Source organism: Engystomops pustulosus, chromosome 2, assembly GCF_040894005.1.
Source record: "Engystomops pustulosus chromosome 2, aEngPut4.maternal, whole genome shotgun sequence".
In the NCBI taxonomy this organism is placed as follows: domain Eukaryota; kingdom Metazoa; phylum Chordata; class Amphibia; order Anura; family Leptodactylidae; genus Engystomops; species Engystomops pustulosus.
The window spans coordinates 205,332,462-205,351,781 of record NC_092412.1 but is presented as its reverse complement, the minus strand read 5'-3'; the positions used below and the strand labels follow the sequence as shown (position 1 = coordinate 205,351,781).

The following is a 19,320-nucleotide window of genomic DNA, read 5'->3' as shown; positions in this document are numbered from 1 at the left end:
CAAATCCACTGATTTTGCTTAGGTTATCCGCACAAAATCAATATAGTGACCTAGCCTGGAAAATGTCATCACATGGAAACATGTGGAATAAGTAAAAGAAACAAGCAGAAAATAGTTACAAAAAGTACAGTCTGTACTGTGTGAGCCCTGAGGATTAACAGCTTCCCTGCAGTGTAGATAGTGTCCCGAGAGCAAGGGCTGGAATATTAGAGAGATACTTAAATAACAATAAAATAAATACCCTTTTCTTAAAATAAGTGTTCCAGAAAGACCTGGAGTCACCTTTCAAAGGGCAGCCACTTTAAAGAGCCTTTGGGCTCTAAGTAATCCAAAACAACTATAAAGACAAAGTGACACTGGCCCTAAGGAAAATTGGGTTTTTAAATGCTGTGACAAGAAATGTTGATCTACATCAAAGGACACTTTTGGTTATTTTACAGTGCTGCTTCGGAAAGTAATCCAATTTACCTCTCCTCAAAATCACAAGGTAGAGGGATAGTCTGAATACAGACAGAGGTTCCAAATACCAGAGTTCTAAAATAACAGGATACCAAGATAACATGAGCTTAACTGTATTCAGACCAAGAGTTTGCAGCAACGTCTTTAGATGCTGCAGTTTTGTGCTGTTCCCGCACTAGCCGCGGGAGCGGAAACCAGTCCCCGAGCGTCAGAGACATGAGGGAGAAGGGAGGTGCGGTTCGTTACCGCTTCTCCCTTCTTCAGTCCGCACAGCATCGCGCTGAATGACTGCCGGGTCTAAAAGGGTTAATCAGACCCAGTACAGCTATTACCAGACTTCCCAGTGACAGGTGGTAAAAGAAAAAAAATTAAGTAAAATAAAATAAAATATGATAAAAAATGTGAAAATGTCCCCCAAGGGTCTTTTATGACCTCATGGGGGACATATAAAGTAAAAACACACACAGAAAATATTAATAAATATTGACATTTCCCCATATAATAAAAAAAGTCCTCCAGTACACTACAAAAAGCATTGCCATAGTCACCCCATTTGCCCGGGACTATACATACACTGTTTTCCCTAAAATAAGACATCCCCTGAATGTAAGACCTAGTACAATTTTGTTCAGGCTTAGAAATATAAGGGCCTCCCCTGAAAATAAGACCTAGCAGCAGTCATTGCAGCAGCTCCCCCCACGCCGTACATTAGAATTAGGAAGTCTTTTATATGCTGCAGAAGGTTGTGACCTGGGGAAGAATTCATGGGATAAATCACTGTTGTGCTGCAGATATGATACAAGCAGCTACCAGGATAAGAAGGGGTCATTTATGAAAAGTGCTTTTACTAAACATGAGATATTTGGGCCAATAATTCTTTTTTTTCATATTTGAATTTTTATTAATTTTCATAACAAAGCACAACGATACAGAACAAAGGAAAAAAAGGGAAAAGGGGGGACAAGGAAGGAAACAAAATCAGTCACCGATATGCACCCGTTTGGGAAAGCGGAAGGGAGGATAAAGGGGGGGGGGTTTACATTTATGTAATGTAACAATTTCTAGTACAGAAAGTCAAATTCACAATGATGTAGAATCCATGTACTATTGTCTAACAAGGCAACTTCGTTGTAGCTTAGATACATTATATGAACTCTCACTAATAACACAAAGGAAAAAAGGAATAACGGTGAAGGGAGGGTCAGAAGAGAAGAGGAAGAGGGACAAGAGGGGGTAGCGGAGGGAAAGAAGAAGGTCGTGCCTCCCCTTACCTAGAGCTCAGGTTTCAGTAGTTTCACTATCCTGTGCTTGAAGCGGGACTGAGCTAGTCAAGTCCAGATAGCGCGGGGATGCCACAAAAGAGACCCAGTGGAACCATGTTTTCTGAGAGCGGGCAGCCCTCTACGGATCAGTATTCAGGAGACTCTCCATTTTCTGCAACTCATTGACTCGGCCCAACCACTGGTGCAAGGTGGGAGGGTCAGGGGAACGCCAACAGGCTGGAATACAGCCCTTAGCTGCGTTCAGGAGGTGACATACCAGGGACTTCCGGTACGTGGCAAGGGAAATCTCATGATGATGTATCAAAACCCAAGCGGGATCATCCCGCAGCTCTCTGCCCGTCACCTTGCAAATCACCCCCAGTACTGACGTCCAGTACGGAACAAGTGAGGGACAGCTCCAGAAAATGTGCAGGAGTGTGCCCTCCTCCGCACCGCAGCGCCAACAGGTCTGGGGAACGTCTGTGAACATCTTATGAAGTACATGGGGTACCCTGTACCATCTGGCTAGTAACTTGTAGTTTGTTTCCTGATAGGCCGTACTAACTGAGGATTTGTGCGCCAGCTCATAAATCTTCTCCCTTTTTTCTGTAGAGAGGATCAATGTCAGGTCCCGTTCCCATTTGGCCATGTATGAAGGAACATAGTCCTGCGGGGGGGGATTTCAGAAAGTTGTATGTCAGTGAGAGGGTACCCCTAATCTGACCTTTTTGGGTGTATATCCCCTCAAACCCTGTTAGGGACCGGCTAAACGTGGGCGGCGGCTTGAAAGATCTTAAATAGTGTACTAGTTGGAGGCCCTGCCACATCGGCGCCCGCGGGAGATTTGGGGGGGAGACTAAGTCTTCACCTCCTCGCCACTGTCCATCCACCAAGAAGTGACAGGCCCTAAAAAGACCCGCCCTTACCCATTGTTTGAAAACCGGTGATGTAATTCCCAGGGAAAACTCAGGGTTACCAAGGATCGGCGTAAGGGGGGAGTCAGTTGGGGAAATCTCGGCCCTTGATCTGCATTGTTTAAACGCCATTAAAGTAGCATATATGGTAGATTGAGAGGACAGTGCTTGCCAATGTTTTTACTCAACCCACGGAAGACAGGGGAGTGGGACATGGGAGAAATGCTGCTCAATTGAAACCCAGGCCTTCGTAACCCCGTGTCTGCACCGGTCCACCACCCTGTTTAAGTGTGACGCCATATAGTATTGGGTGATATCTGGGAGCGCCACGCCCCCTCTCTCTTACGCAGGTATAGAATCTTTCGTTGTAATCTTGGGGATTTAATGGCCCAGACAAAGGTCGAGATTAGCCGCTGTACTGCGGTTAGGAAGCTAGTAGGGATTCTAATAGGTAGGGCCTGGAAGGGGTAGAGAAGACGCGGTAGGACATTCATTTTAAGAACCTATCCTGCCGAACCAAGAAAAGAAGCCTTTTGACCACCTTTCTAAGTAGTGACCGAGTTCGCTTACCACCTCATGCACATGCAGGGGGTCTTGGAGAAGAGAATGATTAAGGATCCACCTGTCCAGTGAATGGGAAGGGGGGGCCAAATTTAGAGTAATGGAGATTGGCGAGTGGTCAGACAAGGGGGATGTATGTATATCTGCCTCCGTCACTCTATCCAGATGAAAATGGTCTATGAAAAAATAGTCAATCCTAGAAAACATATCGTGGGTAGCGGAGTAATATGTAAAGTCACGTGAGCTCGGGTATAGGGATCGCCACACATCTACCAGTTGTCCATTAAGAAACATGTCTTTAGTTCGACGTAGCTGGGCTCGTGACAGATGTGTGGAGCCGTTAGAGACCTCCATGTCTGGGGACATGGTGAGGTTTAGGTCTCCTCCTAATATTAGGATCCCTTCCTGAAAGGAACTAAGTTCCTCTAGGAAGTTTGCAAGTGCAGTGGGTTGCCCCACGTTGGGCAGGTAGAGATTTGCGAGTGTGACGGTCTGAGAGTAGAGGGTTCCCTTGACAAATACATATCTGCCCTCTGTGTCTGCCCTAGAGTCCAGGAGGACCCACGGGGTGTTTTGTGCAATCATTATACTCACTCCTTTGGAACGAGAATCCACCGAGCACCCATGGTAGCAATGCGGGAAACGGCGGGTGGAGAGTCTCTGAAACTTGTCCTTACGGAAATGCGTCTCCTGCAAGAAGACAATCTGTGCCCGAAGTCTCCAAAGGTCTCTCTGTAGCAGCTGCCGCTTCTCAGGGGTTCGTAGGCCCCTAACATTGAAAGAGACAATTTTTACATTAGGGTCCATTTCGTTAATTCACGGAGAGAAAGGAGGAACGTGAAACCAGAGACAGGAGCGGGGGAGGCACTAAAAGAGAGGGAAGAGTAAGAAAAGGAAGGAAGAAAAGAGGGGAAGGAAGGAAGGGCAGAAGAAAGAGACCCTTCAAGCAGGTGACCAAAGGGGGAACCAGAAGTAAGAAAAAGGAATAGGGTTTTTGGAAGGGACCAGAGGTCCCAAACTTCCCAGAGGGGAAAAAGAGAAGGCGGAAATAACTTTTCCGAAAGGTGGCTGCTCGAAGCAGTCGACACCTGGGGAGTCCCTAGTGGGGAGTTTAGTAGGACAATACAGAGAGAGGAGACATCCATCCCGGATACTTCTGTAAGTATCACTGCACATCTTTTATATCCCCGACCTGAGTATGTTCAGGTCTCACATTTACAGAAGAAATGTATCAACAAGACACCTGTCCATGGGATATAGGCGAAATAGGCTAGATAGCATCTAAAACATCCAATAATTGACCCTGACACTATAGAAGACGGCATGCAGAGGCAGCGGCAGCAGCGACAGGCTAGAGAGTGGCATGGCGACATACCCCAAATGGACTAAGGCTTCAAACCAATTTGAAAAATTCCTTTTGGCGAGGATAACGTGTAGCACTGTATGTATCAGTATTTTGCCTGGTAATGGCGGCAGAGAGGAACCAAAGTAGGTGAGCAAGAAGTGCTGAAAGGATTTCCTATGTGAACAAAAGGTTTACGGTATATTTAGTCGATAACACAGCATGGTGGCGACATAGTTACCAAGTTCCATAACGTATCTGGTGAAACACCCGAAAAAATGAGCCTGACACAGCTCGTTTGATAAGGGGACGACATGTGGAGGCAGCCATGGAAACAACTTCCATGATTAAGAGCGACAGTATGGGACATCCATATTGCGCTGCTATGATTGAAACTTCAGGTCTCCAGCATGGCGGCGACAGATAGACCGAGTTCCATTATGTATCTGGTGAAACACCTGAAAATTCTGCCTGACACAGCTCGTTTGATAAGGGGATGATGTGCTGTATTTCCTCTCGCGCTCCAGCGTCTGGGGTATAGACAGTTGAAAGTCGCACATGGAGACATTGGTGGATGCTGTGGAGGATCGTGGAGGCGAAATAAACAGGAAACAGCAGGGGCAGTATGCATGGATGTCTCTGAGGCTGCCTAATCTTGGGATGGAGCTGGCGGTCCGCTGCCAGGCGAGCTTTCGCCTGTCCAAGCCCCTGTCTCTCGGCTCCTCCCCACCCAAAATGGGCCTGGGGCCAGAAGCGTTTACTTTGAAAACATTATAATTTTCAAAGCAAGCGGGGTCGTTTGAATATTTCATCTAGGAATAATGGAATAGCATAGCGGTTCTATTTTTAATTGTTTTTTCGGAAATGGTTCCATGATTAAGAGCGACAGTATGGGGCATGCATATTGCGCTGCTATGATTAAAACTTCAGGTCTCCAGCATGGCGGCGACAGATGGGCCAAGTTCCATTATGTATCTAGTGAAACACCCGAAAATCCTGCCTGACACAGCTCGTTTGCTAAGGGGACGATGTATTGAGGCAGTAAGGTAGTAGTTAGAGATGAGCGAACATACTCGTCCGAGCTTGATGCTCGTTCGAGCATTAGCGTACTCGAAACTGCTCGTTGCTCGGACGAATACTTCGCCCGCTCGAGAAAATGGCATCTCCCGCCGTTTTCCTTTTTGGCGGCCAGAAACAGAGCCAATCACAAGCCAGGAGACTCTGCACAACACCCAGCATGACGTGGTACCCTTACACGTCGATAGCAGTGGTTGGCTGGCCAGATCAGGTGACCCTGGAATAGACTAGCCCCTGCCTGCGCTGCTCGGATCATTCTGTGTCTGGATGCCGCTAGGGAGAGAGCTGCTGCTGGTCAGGGAAAGCGTTAGGCTGTTCTATTAGAATAGTGTTAGGCAGGAGTGATTCAACAAGAACCCAACAGCCCTTCTTAGGGCTACAATAACGTTATACTTTTTTTTTTTTATTTGCAGCTAGTACCATATTGTGAGGAATTTGCAGGGGGACTTGCTACCGTTGTGTTTAGCTCTTAGTGACACACATATCCACCTCAAACACCAAAGTGGGACAATTTATTAGGGGTTTGATTTCAATTAGGCACAGTCTGCCAGTTTCTTTTTATTTTACGTTTATTTTTTGATAACTCAGCGTCATCTCATCTGGCATAGCAGTGTGCTTTCATAGTTGGCTAGAAAATAGCCATAGGAGAATCCAAACGGCTTACTTAGGCCTACAATAGCGATATATATTTTATTTCTGGTTGATCTGCTGGTGGCTGGCCTTGCTGTAGTGCATCTACTACCATATTGTGAGGAATTTGCAGTGAGACTTGCGACCGTTGTGTTTAGCGCTTAGTGACGCACATATCCATCGCAAAGACCGAAGTGGGACAATTTATTAGGGGTTGGATTTCAATTAGGCACAGTCTGCCATTTACTTTTTATTTTACGTTTATTTTTTCATAACTCAGCGTCATCTCATCTGGCATAGCAGTGTGCTTTCATACTTGGCTAGAAAATAGCCATAGGAGAATCCAAACGGCTTACTTAGGCCTACAATAGCGTTATATATTTTATTTCTGGTTGATCTGCTGGTGGCTGGCCTTGCTGTAGTGCATCTACTACCATATTGTGAGGAATTTGCAGTGAGACTTGCGACCGTTGTGTTTAGCGCTTAGTGACGCACATATCCATCGCAAAGACCGAAGTGGGACAATTTATTAGGGCTTTGATTGAAATTAGGCACAGTCTGCCATTTACTTTTTATTTTACGTTTATTTTTTCATAACGCAGGGTCATCTCATCTGGCATAGCAGTGTGCTTTCATACTTGGCTAGAAAATAGCCATAGCAATAGGATAGCATCATTTGGTTTTAGAAACTAAAAAACACAAAAAAAACACAAAAAAAACCACAAAAAAAAAGTAAAAAAAAAATTAAAGTTATAACTTTCATTTTCAAAATGTTTAACTCGAGGGCTAGGGGTAGAGGACGAGGGCGGGGACGTGGGCGTCCAACTACTGCAGGGGTCAGAGGCCGTGGTCCTGGGCGGGGTGAGACACCACCTGCTGATGAGGGAGCAGGGGAACGCCGCAGAGCTACACTCCCTAGGTTCATGTCTGAAGTTACTGGGACTCGTGGTAGAGCACTGTTGTGGCCAGAACAGTGCGAACAGGTGATGTCGTGGATTGCCGACAATGCTTCGAGCAATTTGTCCGCCAGTCAGTCTTCCACGTAGTCCACCCATGTCACCGAAATCGGCACTCCTCCAGCTCCTGCACCTCAGCCTCCTCCCCCCTAGTCTGCCCCCTCCCAGGAAAATTTGGCATTTGAACCGGCATAATCTGAGGAACTGTTTTCTGGACCCTTCCCACAGTCACAAACCACTTGTCCGGTTGCTGCTGAGCAATTTTCCGATGCCCAGGTTTTCCACCAGTCGCAGTCTGTGGGTGATGATGACCTTCTTGACGTAGTGGAAGAAGTGTGTAAAGAGGTGTCCGACGATGAGGAGACACGGTTGTCAGACAGTGGTGAAGTTGTTGTCAGGGCAGGAAGTCCGAGGGGGGAGCAGACTGAGGGATCGGAGGATGATGAGGTGACAGACCCAAGCTGGGTTGAGAGGCCGGGTGAACACAGTGCTTCTGAGACGGAGGAGAGTCCTCGACCAGAACAGGTTGGAAGAGGCAGTGGTGGGGCCAGATGGAGAGGCAGGGCCAGAGCTGGTGCATCAGCGCCAAATGTGTCACGTAGTGAAGCTCCCGTGGCGAGGGCTCCCGCGGCGAGGGCTAGATTTTCAGAAGTCTGGAGGTTCTTTAAGGAAACACCGGATGACCGACGGACTGTGGTGTGCAACCTTTGCCAAACCAGGATCAGCAGGGGTTCCACCACTACTAGCTTAACTACCACCAGTATGCGCAGGCATATGAATGCTAAACACCCCACTCAGTGGCACCAAGCCCGTTCACCTCCGGCCGTGCACACCACTGCTCCTTCCCCTGTGTCAGCTGATAGTCAGCCCCCTGCCCAGGACCCTGGCCCAAAAACCCCATCGTCGCCTCCACGATCCTCCACAGCATCCACCAGCGTTCAGCTCTCCATACCCCAGACGCTGGAGCGGAAAAGGAAATATAGTGCAACCCACCCGCACGCCCAAGCCCTCAATGTCCACATCTCCAGATTGCTTAGCCTGGAGATGCTGCCCTATAGGTTGGTAGAGAACGAGGCCTTTCGCAACCTCATGGCAGCGGCCGCCCCTCGGTATTCGGTCCCCGCCACTACTTTTCCCGATGTGCCGTCCTAGCCCTGCACCAGCACGTGTCAGACAACATCATCCGTGCCCTGACCAACGCCGTTTCTGACAAGGTCCACCTGACCATGGACACGTGGACGAGTGCTGCCGGGCAGGGTCACTATATATCGCTGACGGCACGTTGGGTTAACTTGGTGGAGGCTGGGACCGAGTCTGACCCTGCGGCTGGTCATATACTGCCGACGCCGAGGATTGCGGGGCCTACCTCGGTCCAGGTCTTTCAGGCCTACTATGCCTCCTCCTCCTCCCACCCCTCCTCCACCTCCTCCTCCGAACTACCATCCGTGGGCATGGCGCCATCAGTCGATAGCTCTAGGCACAGCAGCAGTGCCGTCGCTAAGCGACAGCAGGCGGTGCTCAAACTGCTGAGCCTAGGCGATAAAAGGCACACCGCCCAAGAACTATTACAGGGCATCACGGCGCAGACTGATCTGTGGCTGGCACCGCTGAACCTGAAGCCAGGCATGGTTGTGTGTGACAACGGCTGTAACCTGGTGGCGGCTCTGCAACTCGGCAGACTGACACATGTGCCATGCCTGGCCCATGTGTTAAATCTCATAGTTCAGCGTTTCCTCAAGACATACCCCAATCTGTCTGATTTGCTCACAAAGGTGCGCCACATCTGTGCGCATTTCAGGAAGTCCAGCACAGATGCTGCCACTCTCAGGGCAGCACAGCGCCGCCTCCAACTGCCCGCTCACCGACTGTTGTGCGACGTGCCCACGAGGTGGAATTCAACATTAACCATGTTATCCAGAGTTTACCAGCAGCGCAGAGCGATTGTAGACTGCCAGATGTCAACTTCCACCAGAACTGGTAGTCAGGTCAGTCAGCTTCCTCAAGTCTACAATGAGGAGTGGACGTGGATGTCTGATATCTGTCAGGTGCTGAGTAACTTTGAGGAGTCAACACAGATGGTCAGTGGCGATGCCGCCATCATCAGCCTCACCATCCCGCTGCTTGGCCTGTTGAAAAACTCTCTGATCAGCATGAAGTCGGAAGCTTTGCGCTCGTCACAAGAGACGGAGGAAGAAGATTCCCTTGTTGATAGCCAAAGCACCCTCAGGTCTGTTTCTCAGCGCATATCGGAGGAGGTGGAGGAGGAGGAGGAGGAAGAGGAGGAGAATGTTGGCGAGACACAAGAGGGGACCATTGTTCAGTCCTTCACTGTTCAGCGTGTATGGGCAGAAGAAGAGGAGTTGGAGGAGGAGGAAATGGACAGTCAGGCCAGTGAGGGGAATGAATTCTTGCGAGTTGGTACTCTGGCGCATATGGCAGATTTCATGCTAGGCTGCCTATCCCGTGACCCTCGCGTTCAAAGAATTTATTCCAGCACCGATTACTGGGTATTCACTCTCCTGGACCCACGGTACAAGCAAAATCTTTCCACTCTCATCCCTGGAGAGGAAAGGAGTGTGAGAATGCATGAATACCAGCAGGCCCTGGTGCACAAGCTGAAACAGTATTTCCCTTCTGACAGCGCTAGCGGCAGAGTGCGTAGTTCTGCGGGACAAGTAGCGAGGGAGAGTAGGCGAGCAGGCAGCTTGTCCAGCACTGGCAAGGGTACGCTTTACAAGGCTTTTGCCAGCTTTATGTCACCCCAGCAAGACACTGTCACCTGTCCCCAGTCTCGGCAGAGTAGGGCTGATCTTTACAGAAAGATGGTGAGGGAGTACGTAGCTGACCATACCATCGTCCTAAATGATCACACAGCTCCCTACAACTACTGGGTTTCAAAGCTGGACATGTGGTACGAACTGGCGCTGTACGCCTTGGAGGTTCTTGTCTGCCCTGCCGCTAGCGTGTTGTCCGAGCGGGTTTTCAGTGCTGCTGGTGGCATCATCACCGATAAGCGTACACGCCTGTCGACTGACAGCGCTGACAGGCTGACGCTTATTAAGATGAATAAAGCCTGGATTTCTCATAATTTCCAATCTCCACCAGGTGAAGGAAGCTCAACCTGAATAATTTATGCACTCCTCCTCCTCATTTTCCTCCTTCTCCTCCTCTTTGTACACTAAAGCAGAGGAAACTGGCTATTTTTTGACAGGGCCCACTGGCTCTAGCTATAGTACTCTATACATTTAATTTTTCTGGAGGGCCACCTACCTGGTCCTCTGTTTTAAACAATTTTTGGGACTGCCACATACAGGCAATCTATTCAATTTTTCTGGAGGGCCACCTACCTGCTCCTCTGGTTTGAAAACTTTTTTGGACTGCCACATACAGGCACTCAATCTATTTCATTTTTCTGGAGGGCCACCTACCTGCTCCTCTGGTTTGAAAACTTTTTTGGACTGCCACATACAGGCACTCAATCTATTTCATTTTTCTGGAGGGCCACCTACCTGCTCCTCTGGTTTGAAAACTTTTTTGGACTGCCACATACAGGCACTCAATCTATTTCATTTTTCTGGAGGGCCACCTAGCTGCTCCTGTGGTTTGAAAACTTTTTTGGACTGCCACATACAGGCACTCAATCTATGTAATTTTTCTGGAGGGCCACCTACCTGCTCCTCTGGTTTGAAAACTTTTTTGGACTGCCACATACAGGCACTATCCAAATTAAATTGTCTCCATAGCAGCCTCCACACGTTGTCTCCATTGCTACCTCCAAAAGTCGTCCATATAGCTGCCTCCATACATCGTCCCCTTATCAAACGAGTTGTGTCAGGCAGAAATTTGGGTTATTTTCATGGATTCCACATCAAAGTTGTTAACTTTGTCGCCACCCTGCTGTGTTATCCACAAAATATACTGCCAAACTTTTACCATTTACCGGTATTATTTCAGCGCTTCTTGCGCATCTGTTTACATTCCCCTCACCCGCCATATCCCAAACTTATAAGAACGCTACTACACTTAACTTGGTGGAGGCTGGGACCGAGTATGACCCTGGGGCTGGTCATATACTGCCGACGCCGAGGATTGCGGGGTCTACCTCGGTCCAGGTCTCAAAGGCCTACTATACCTCCTCCTCCTCCCACCCCTCCTCCACCTCCTCCTCCTCCGAATTACCATCCGTGGGCATGGCGCCATCAGTCGCTAGCTCTGGGCACAGCAGCAGTGCCGTCGCTAAGCGACAGCAGGCGGTGCTCAAACTGCTGAGCCTAGGCGATAAAAGGCACACCGCCCAAGAGCTATTACAGGGCATTCCACATCAAACTTGTTAACTTTGTCGCCACCCTGCTGTGTAATCCACAAAATATACTGCCAAACTTTTACCATTTACCGATATTATTTCAACGCTTCTTGCGCATCTGTTTACATTCCCCTCACCCGCCATATCCCAAACTTATAAGAACGCTACTACACTTGATCTTATACAAAAGGTTCTTAGAAGTGCTGTTTGCGGAGTAGCCTAGAGACAGGGGCTTGGATTGGCGAAAGCTCGCCTGGCAGCGGAGCGCCAGCTCCATCCCAAGATCCAACTAACATAGTTTTAACTGCAGCACCTTTAATCTACTACTAGTTCACTGCCTCCATACATGGTCCCCTTATCAAACGAGCTGTGTCAGGCAGAATTTTCAGGTGTTTCACCAGATACATAGTGGAACTCGGCGCGTCTGTCGCCGCCATGCTGGAGACCTGCAGTTGCAATCATAGAAGCGCAATATGGATGCCCCATACTGTCGCTCTTAATCATGGAAGTCCTCTCCATGGCTGCCTCCAAATGTCGTCCCCTTATCAAACGAGCTGTGTCAGGCTCATTTTTCGGGTGTTTCACCAGATACGTTATGGAACTTGGTCACTATGTCGCCACCATGCTGTGTTATCGACTAAATATACCGTCAACCTTTTGTTCACAGAGGAAATAATTTCAGCGCTTCTTGCTCACCTCCTTTGGTTCCTCTCTGCCACCCATTGGTTTGAAGCCTGAGTCCATTTAGGGTATGTCGCCATGCCACTTTCTAGCCTGCCGCTGCTGCCGCTGCCTCTGCATGCCGTCCCCTATAGTGTCAGGGTCAATTATTGGATGTTTTAGATGCTATCTAGCTTCATTCTGTCACTCTGTCATGGCCATGCTGTTGCCCATAATTTTGGCATAATGGTGCGTTTAAGCAGCCTCAGAGGCATCCATGCATGCTGCCCCTGCTGTTTCCTGTCCATTTCTGTGGTGTTTCCATCCTTTTCTGAGGTTTCCAGGTGTTTGGCCAAGCTTCCCTGTGCAGAGCCTTGGTCCCCTTGAAAAATGCTCGAGTCTCCCATTGACTTCAATGGGGCTCGTTATTCGAGACGAGCACTCGAGCATCGGGAAAAGTTCGTCTCGAATAACGAGTACCCAAGCATTTTAGTGCTCGCTCATCTCTAGTAGTAGTAGATTAAAGGTGCTGCAGTTAAAACTATGTTAGTTGGATCTTGGGATGGAGCTGGCTGTCCGCTGCCAGACAAGCTTTCTCCTGTCCAAGCCCCTGCCTCTTGGCTCCTCCCCACCCAAAATTGGCCTGGGGGCCAGAAGCGTTTTTTGAAAGCAGACGGGGGCTACAAACAGCACTTCTAAGAACCTTTTGTATAAGATCAAGTGTAGTTATTATAAGAAATTGGCTTGGTTATGGCGGGTGAGGGGAATATAAATAGATGCGCAAGAAGCGCTGAAATAATATCGGTAAATGATAAAAGTTTGGCAGTATATTTTTTGGATAACACAGCAGGGTGGCGACAAAGTTAACAAGTTTGATGTGGAAGCCATGAAAACAACCCAAAATTCTGCCTGACACAGCTCGTTTTCTAAAGGGACGATGTATGGAGGCAGCTATATGGATGACTTTTGGAGGCAGCTATGGAGATGATGTGTGGAGGTAGCAATGGAGACAACGTGTGGAAGCAGCTATAAAGACGACGTGTGGAGTCTGCTATGGAAACAATTAAATTTGGATAGTGCCTGTATGTGGCATTCCAAAAAAGTTTTCAAACCAGAGGAGCAGGTAGAGTACCTGTATGTGGCACTCACAAAAAATTGTTTAGATCAGAGGACCGGGTAGGTGGCCCTCCAGAAAAATTAAATAAATAAAGTACTATAGCTAGAGCCAGTTGGCCCTGGCAAAAAATAGCCATTTTCCTCTGCTTTAGTGTACAAAGAGGAGGAGAAGGAGGAAAATGAGGAGGAGTGCATACATTATTCAGGTTGAGCTTCTTTCACCTGGTGGAGAATGGAAATCCTGAGAAATCCAGGCTTTATTCATCTTGATAAGCGTCAGCCTGTCAGCGCAGTCAGTCGACAGGCATGTACGCGTATCAGTGATGATGCCACCAGCTGCACTGAAAACCCGCTCAGACAACACGCTAGCGGCAGGGCAGGCAAGAACCTCCAAGGCTTACAGCGCCAGTTCGTGCCACATGTCCATCTTTGAAACCCAGTAGCTGTAGGGAGCTGTGTGATTATTTTGGACGATGGTATGATCAGCTACGTACTCCCTCACCATCTTTCTGTAAAGATCAGCCCTACTCTGCCGAGACTGGGGACAGGTGACAGTGTCTTGCTGGGGTGACATAAAACTGGCAAAGGCCTTGTAAAGCGTACCCCTGCCAGTGCTGGACAAGCTGCCTGCTCGCCTACTCTCCCTCGCTACTTGTCCCGCAGAAGTACGCCATCTGCTGCTAGCGCTGTCAGAAGGGAAATACTGTTTAAGCTTGTGCACCAGGGCCTGCTGGTATTCATCAAATTCGTCACAATATGGTACTAGCAATATGGTACTAGCAAGCAAATTAAAAAAAACAAAATATATAACGCTATTGTAACCCTGAGAGGGCCTGTTGGGTTCTTGTATGGCTAGTTTCTAACCTACACTGACAGCACACAACTGGATTTTGTGCTGTGCCTGTGATGACTTTTGGTTTTGAAAAAAAAAATAAAAGTAAAAAAAAAAATAAAAAAAAATCGGCAGACTGTGCCTAATTCAATCAAACCCCTAATAAATTGTCCAACTTATGTGTGTCACTAAGAGCTAAATAGAATGTTCGCAAGTCTCCCTGCAAAATCGTCACAATATGGTACTAGATGCACTACTAGTGCCAGCAAGCCCAGTCACAAGCAAAGAAAAAAAAAAAATTCTAACCCTAACAAGGGCTGTTGGGTTCTTGTAGACGCACTCCTGCCTAACAGTAAGCTAATATAACACCCTAACGCTTTCCCTGACCAGCAGCAGCTCTCTCCCTAACGGCATCCAGACAGAGAATGATGCGAGCAGCACGGGCAGGGGCTAGTCTATTCCAGGGTCACCTGATCAGGCCAGCCAACCACTGCTAAGTGTACCACGCATGCTGGGTGGAGTGCAGATTCTCCTGGCTTGTGATTGGCTCCGTTTCTGGCCGCCAAAAATCAAAACGGCGGGAGATGCCATTTTCTTGAGCTGGCGAAATATTCGTCCGAGCAACGAGCAGTTTCAAGTATGCTAATGCTCGAACGAGCATTAAGCTCGGACGAGTGTGTTCGCTCATCTCTAGTATAATTCTTAAAAAGCTATTGTGGGAAATGTATCAAGTATGTATTAGGTATGAATTAGTGATTTTTTAATCAAATGTGTACCTTATTGTGGTATTTCCATCACATCCAATATCTGCAATGTCAAGATCATCAGCAACAATAGCACAAAGTTGGGTTTAGAGCTTGATGCCATTCTGAAATGGTCAGACACATATAAATAAGATATTATTCATGTTGCTACATAGCACCATGACATTGGTGTGAATGTGTTAATTCTTTTCATTCACTGAATGCTGCGCTTACGTTTTGCTCAGGTTGCCGAGTCATAAAGCTGCCTGCAGCATGGAATTGTCATTTTGACAACGATCACAGGAAGCGACGATCCTCTGGAAAATAAGCTCCAGTTGCAATTCTCATCCTGTCATAAAGTCTGTCCACCTCGCACTTTGACAGCAGTGGCCAGACATGCACTACTGAGTCCTGCCTGACCACTTGGCTTCAGCTATCATTACCACAGGACGGCTGTGGTACCAACAGTAACTCCTGGGCATTTCCTCATCCTCCTCCAATATGCGCTGAGAAACAGACCTGAGGGTGCTTTGGCTATCAACAAGGGAATCTTCTTCCCCAGTCTCTTGTGACGAGCGCAAAGCTTCCGACTTCATGCTGACCAGAGAGTTTTTCAACAGGCCAAGCAGCGGGATGGTGAGGCTGATGAAGGCGGCATCGCCACTGACCATCTGTGTTGACTCCTCAAAGTTACTCAGCACCTGACAGATATCAGACATCCACGTCCACTCCTCATTGTAGACTTGAGGAAGCTGACTGACCTGACTACCAGTTCTGGTGGAAGTTGACATCTGGCAGTCTACAATCACTCTGCGCTGCTGGTAAACTCTGGATAACATGGTTAATGTTGAATTCCACCTTGTGGGCACGTCGCACAACAGTCGGTGAGCGGGCAGTTGGAGGCGGCCTTGCGCTGCACTGAGAGTGGCAGCACCTGTGCTGGACTCCCTGAAATGCGCACAGATGTGCCGCACCTTCGTGAGCAAATCAGACAAATTGGGGTATGTCTTGAGGAACCGCTGAACTATGAGATTTAACACATGGGCCAGGAATGGCACATGTGTCAGTCTGCCGAGTTGCAGAGCCGCCACCAGGCTACGGCCGTTGTCACACACAACCAGCGGTGCCAGCCACAGATCAGGCGGTGTGCCTTTTATCGCCTAGGCTCAGCAGTTTGAGCACCGCCTGCTGTCGCTTAGCGACAGCACTGCTGCTGTGCTTAGAGCAGACTGAGCCAAATCAATCAAACCCCTAATAAATTGTCCCACTTAGGTGTTTGAGATGGATATGTGTGTCACTAAGAGCTAAATAGAATGTTCGCAAGTCTCCCTGCAAATTCGTCACAATATGGTACTAGCAATATGGTACTAGCAAGCAAATTAAAAAAAACAAAATATATAACGCTATTGTAACCCTAAGAGGGCCTGTTGGGTTCTTGTATGGCTAGTTTCTAACCTACACTGACAGCACACAACTGGATTTTGTGCTGTGCCTGTGATGACTTTTGGTTTTGAAAAAAAAAATAAAAGTAAAAAAAAAAATAAAAAAAAATCGGCAGACTGTGCCTAATTCAATCAAACCCCTAATAAATTGTCCAACTTATGTGTGTCACTAAGAGCTAAATAGAATGTTCGCAAGTCTCCCTGCAAAATCGTCACAATATGGTACTAGATGCACTACTAGTGCCAGCAAGCCCAGTCACAAGCAAAGAAAAAAAAAATATTCTAACCCTAACAAGGGCTGTTGGGTTCTTGTAGACGCACTCCTGCCTAACAGTAAGCTAATATAACACCCTAACGCTTTCCCTGACCAGCAGCAGCTCTCTCCCTAACGGCATCCAGACAGAGAATGATGCGAGCAGCACGGGCAGGGGCTAGTCTATTCCAGGGTCACCTGATCAGGCCAGCCAACCACTGCTAAGTGTACCACGCATGCTGGGTGGAGTGCAGATTCTCCTGGCTTGTGATTGGCTCCGTTTCTGGCCGCCAAAAATCAAAATGACGGGAGATGCCATTTTCTTGAGCTGGCGAAATATTCGTCCGAGCAACGAGCAGTTTCAAGTATGCTAATGCTCGAACGAGCATTAAGCTCGGACGAGTGTGTTCGCTCATCTCTAGTATAATTCTTAAAAAGCTATTGTGGGAAATGTATCAAGTATGTATTAGGTATGAATTAGTGATTTTTTAATCAAATGTGTACCTTATTGTGGTATTTCCATCACATCCAATATCTGCAATGTCAAGATCATCAGCAACAATAGCACAAAGTTGGGTTTAGAGCTTGATGCCATTCTGAAATGGTCAGACACATATAAATAAGATATTATTCATGTTGCTACATAGCACCATGACATTGGTGTGAATGTGTTAATTCTTTTCATTCACTGAATGCTGCGCTTACGTTTTGCTCAGGTTGCCGAGTCATAAAGCTGCCTGCAGCATGGAATTGTCATTTTGACAACGATCACAGGAAGCGACGATCCTCTGGAAAATAAGCTCCAGTTGCAATTCTCATCCTGTCATAAAGTCTGTCCACCTCGCACTTTGACAGCAGTGGCCAGACATGCACTACTGAGTCCTGCCTGACCACTTGGCTTCAGCTATCATTACCACAGGACGGCTGTGGTACCAACAGTAACTCCTGGGCATTTCATTTACAAAAGATTTTCGTTTCTTTATGCAATCCCTCCAGCAGAGGTGGTCGTGTCCAGGGACACAGTCTTTTTTCTAGTTGACCAAATGACTACATTTACGAGAAATTATCTTCATCCAGGTAAAAATTTTTTAACAACATCTTAATGAAGAAATATTTATATATGGCAGATTAATGAAACAGGATGTGAATTTCCAGTCGAGAATACCCGTTTAACTATATTTATTGCTATTATAAATCCTTCCAGGTTCATTCTGTTACTAAGTATGTACAGCATCCAATGAATAAATTTTATGGCACATGGGATACGTTCCTCTAAATTGATTTTAAATTCATTACCTCCACAAATAATTGTATATCGCAAGCAGATGGTATATAATCTATGCTGTATATACAGTAATGTAATTTATTCTGTGAATGGATGTAATTTGTGTATCCTATAAATGATTTGAGGGGCACAGTTCCTTTTTTTTTTGGTATATCCAGGAGCACAGTATGGTTAGTTGTGTTCGAGGGGTATGTGATATTTAGGAGCACAGTGTGGGGCATAGTTGTTATCCAGGAGACACTAAATTAGTATTTTCAAGGGCACACCGAGGAGATGCCAGTTGTGAGATTATAAATGCTGCTTGTGTGAGATCTGTACTGGAGTCTCTGACAACTCTCAGCCTATAAAGTATAATGCTGCTCATCATAAATTAAAGGGGTATTACCATATGGGCATTCATTTTTCAGTAAATTCATTTGCCATATGTAAACATTTCTTCATTTGGATGTTATTTAAAAAAATGTTCCTGAGTGAAGATAATTTCTCATAAATGTAGCCATGTTAACCCTTAGAAACGAGATTGCTTTCTCGGATACGATCACCTCACATTTTGGCAGCGGTGGCCAGACATGCAGTATTGAACCCTGCCTGACCACATGGATTCAGTGTTCATTACCACAGGGCGGCTGTGGGACATGCAGTAACTCCTAGGACATTTAATATTCTGACAATTTTTGTTTCCTAGTGCAATCACTCCAGCAGAGGTGGCCATATCCAAGGACACAGTCTTGTTTCTAAGGGACCATATCACTACATTTATGAGAAATTATTTTCACACAGGAACATTTTTTTTAATAATATCTAATTGAAGAAATGTTGGCAGATAAATCTATGGCAGATAAATTAAAATGTATGTGAATGCCCAAACGATAATACCCCTTTAATTACATCCTCTGTAGAGGCAACAGGATTTCAAGATCAGCATGAAAAATCCTGATCTTAATAAATATCCCCCACTGAAAGTGGGGGATTGTGAGTTAAATATTTGGATATTTGATGCCTCACTTAATATTTTGCTCATTGCCGCACTCAGAGTAAGATAATAGCTAAATGATAAATATGTCACATGATGTTGATTTCTTAATATGTCATTGTACATAGTTCTTCAAGTTAATTTATAACAAATGGAAAATGAAGTATGGGAGATTTGGCTCAGTAGAGACCGAGGTAGCGGTGATTTGTGATGCATTTCAAGACAGTGACACCAAGGTACAGTCCAAAACAGGTCTCGCCTGTGTTTATTTCAGCAGCAGGAACAAAATAAAACAACCTTCACATATAGGCATAACACAAACAAAATCCTACCCGTCTGGGTGCTAACTAAACAGAGTTCCTCTAACTCACCACTAAAACATAAAGGACGTTGCTGCTCCAGGCACAGAAATCAGGGCTATGTGTGCTCTCCAGCCTTTCAGAGGTTTATGCAGCCTGACTTAGCACAGCATGGTGACTTAGCGCTCAGTGTCCGATAGCAAGATCTGAGCT

At 46.8% G+C, this 19,320-nt stretch overlaps 1 protein-coding gene across 5 annotated transcripts in view; it reads right to left on the bottom strand.

Moving 5' to 3' along the window:
* The window catches only part of LOC140119153 (arylsulfatase H-like), a 66,332-nt gene that overhangs the window by 44,647 nt on the left and 2,365 nt on the right, over positions 1–19,320 (bottom strand). The window contains exon 2 of one of the 5 annotated variants that reach the window (XM_072137883.1): positions 3,791–3,965. The exons of the other annotated variants lie outside the window; for them this stretch is intronic. Within the exon in view, the coding sequence (XP_071993984.1) occupies positions 3,791–3,822 (32 nt within the window). The 5' untranslated portion in view covers positions 3,823–3,965. The remainder of the gene's footprint in view (positions 1–3,790; positions 3,966–19,320) is intronic. 5 annotated transcript variants of the gene reach the window in all.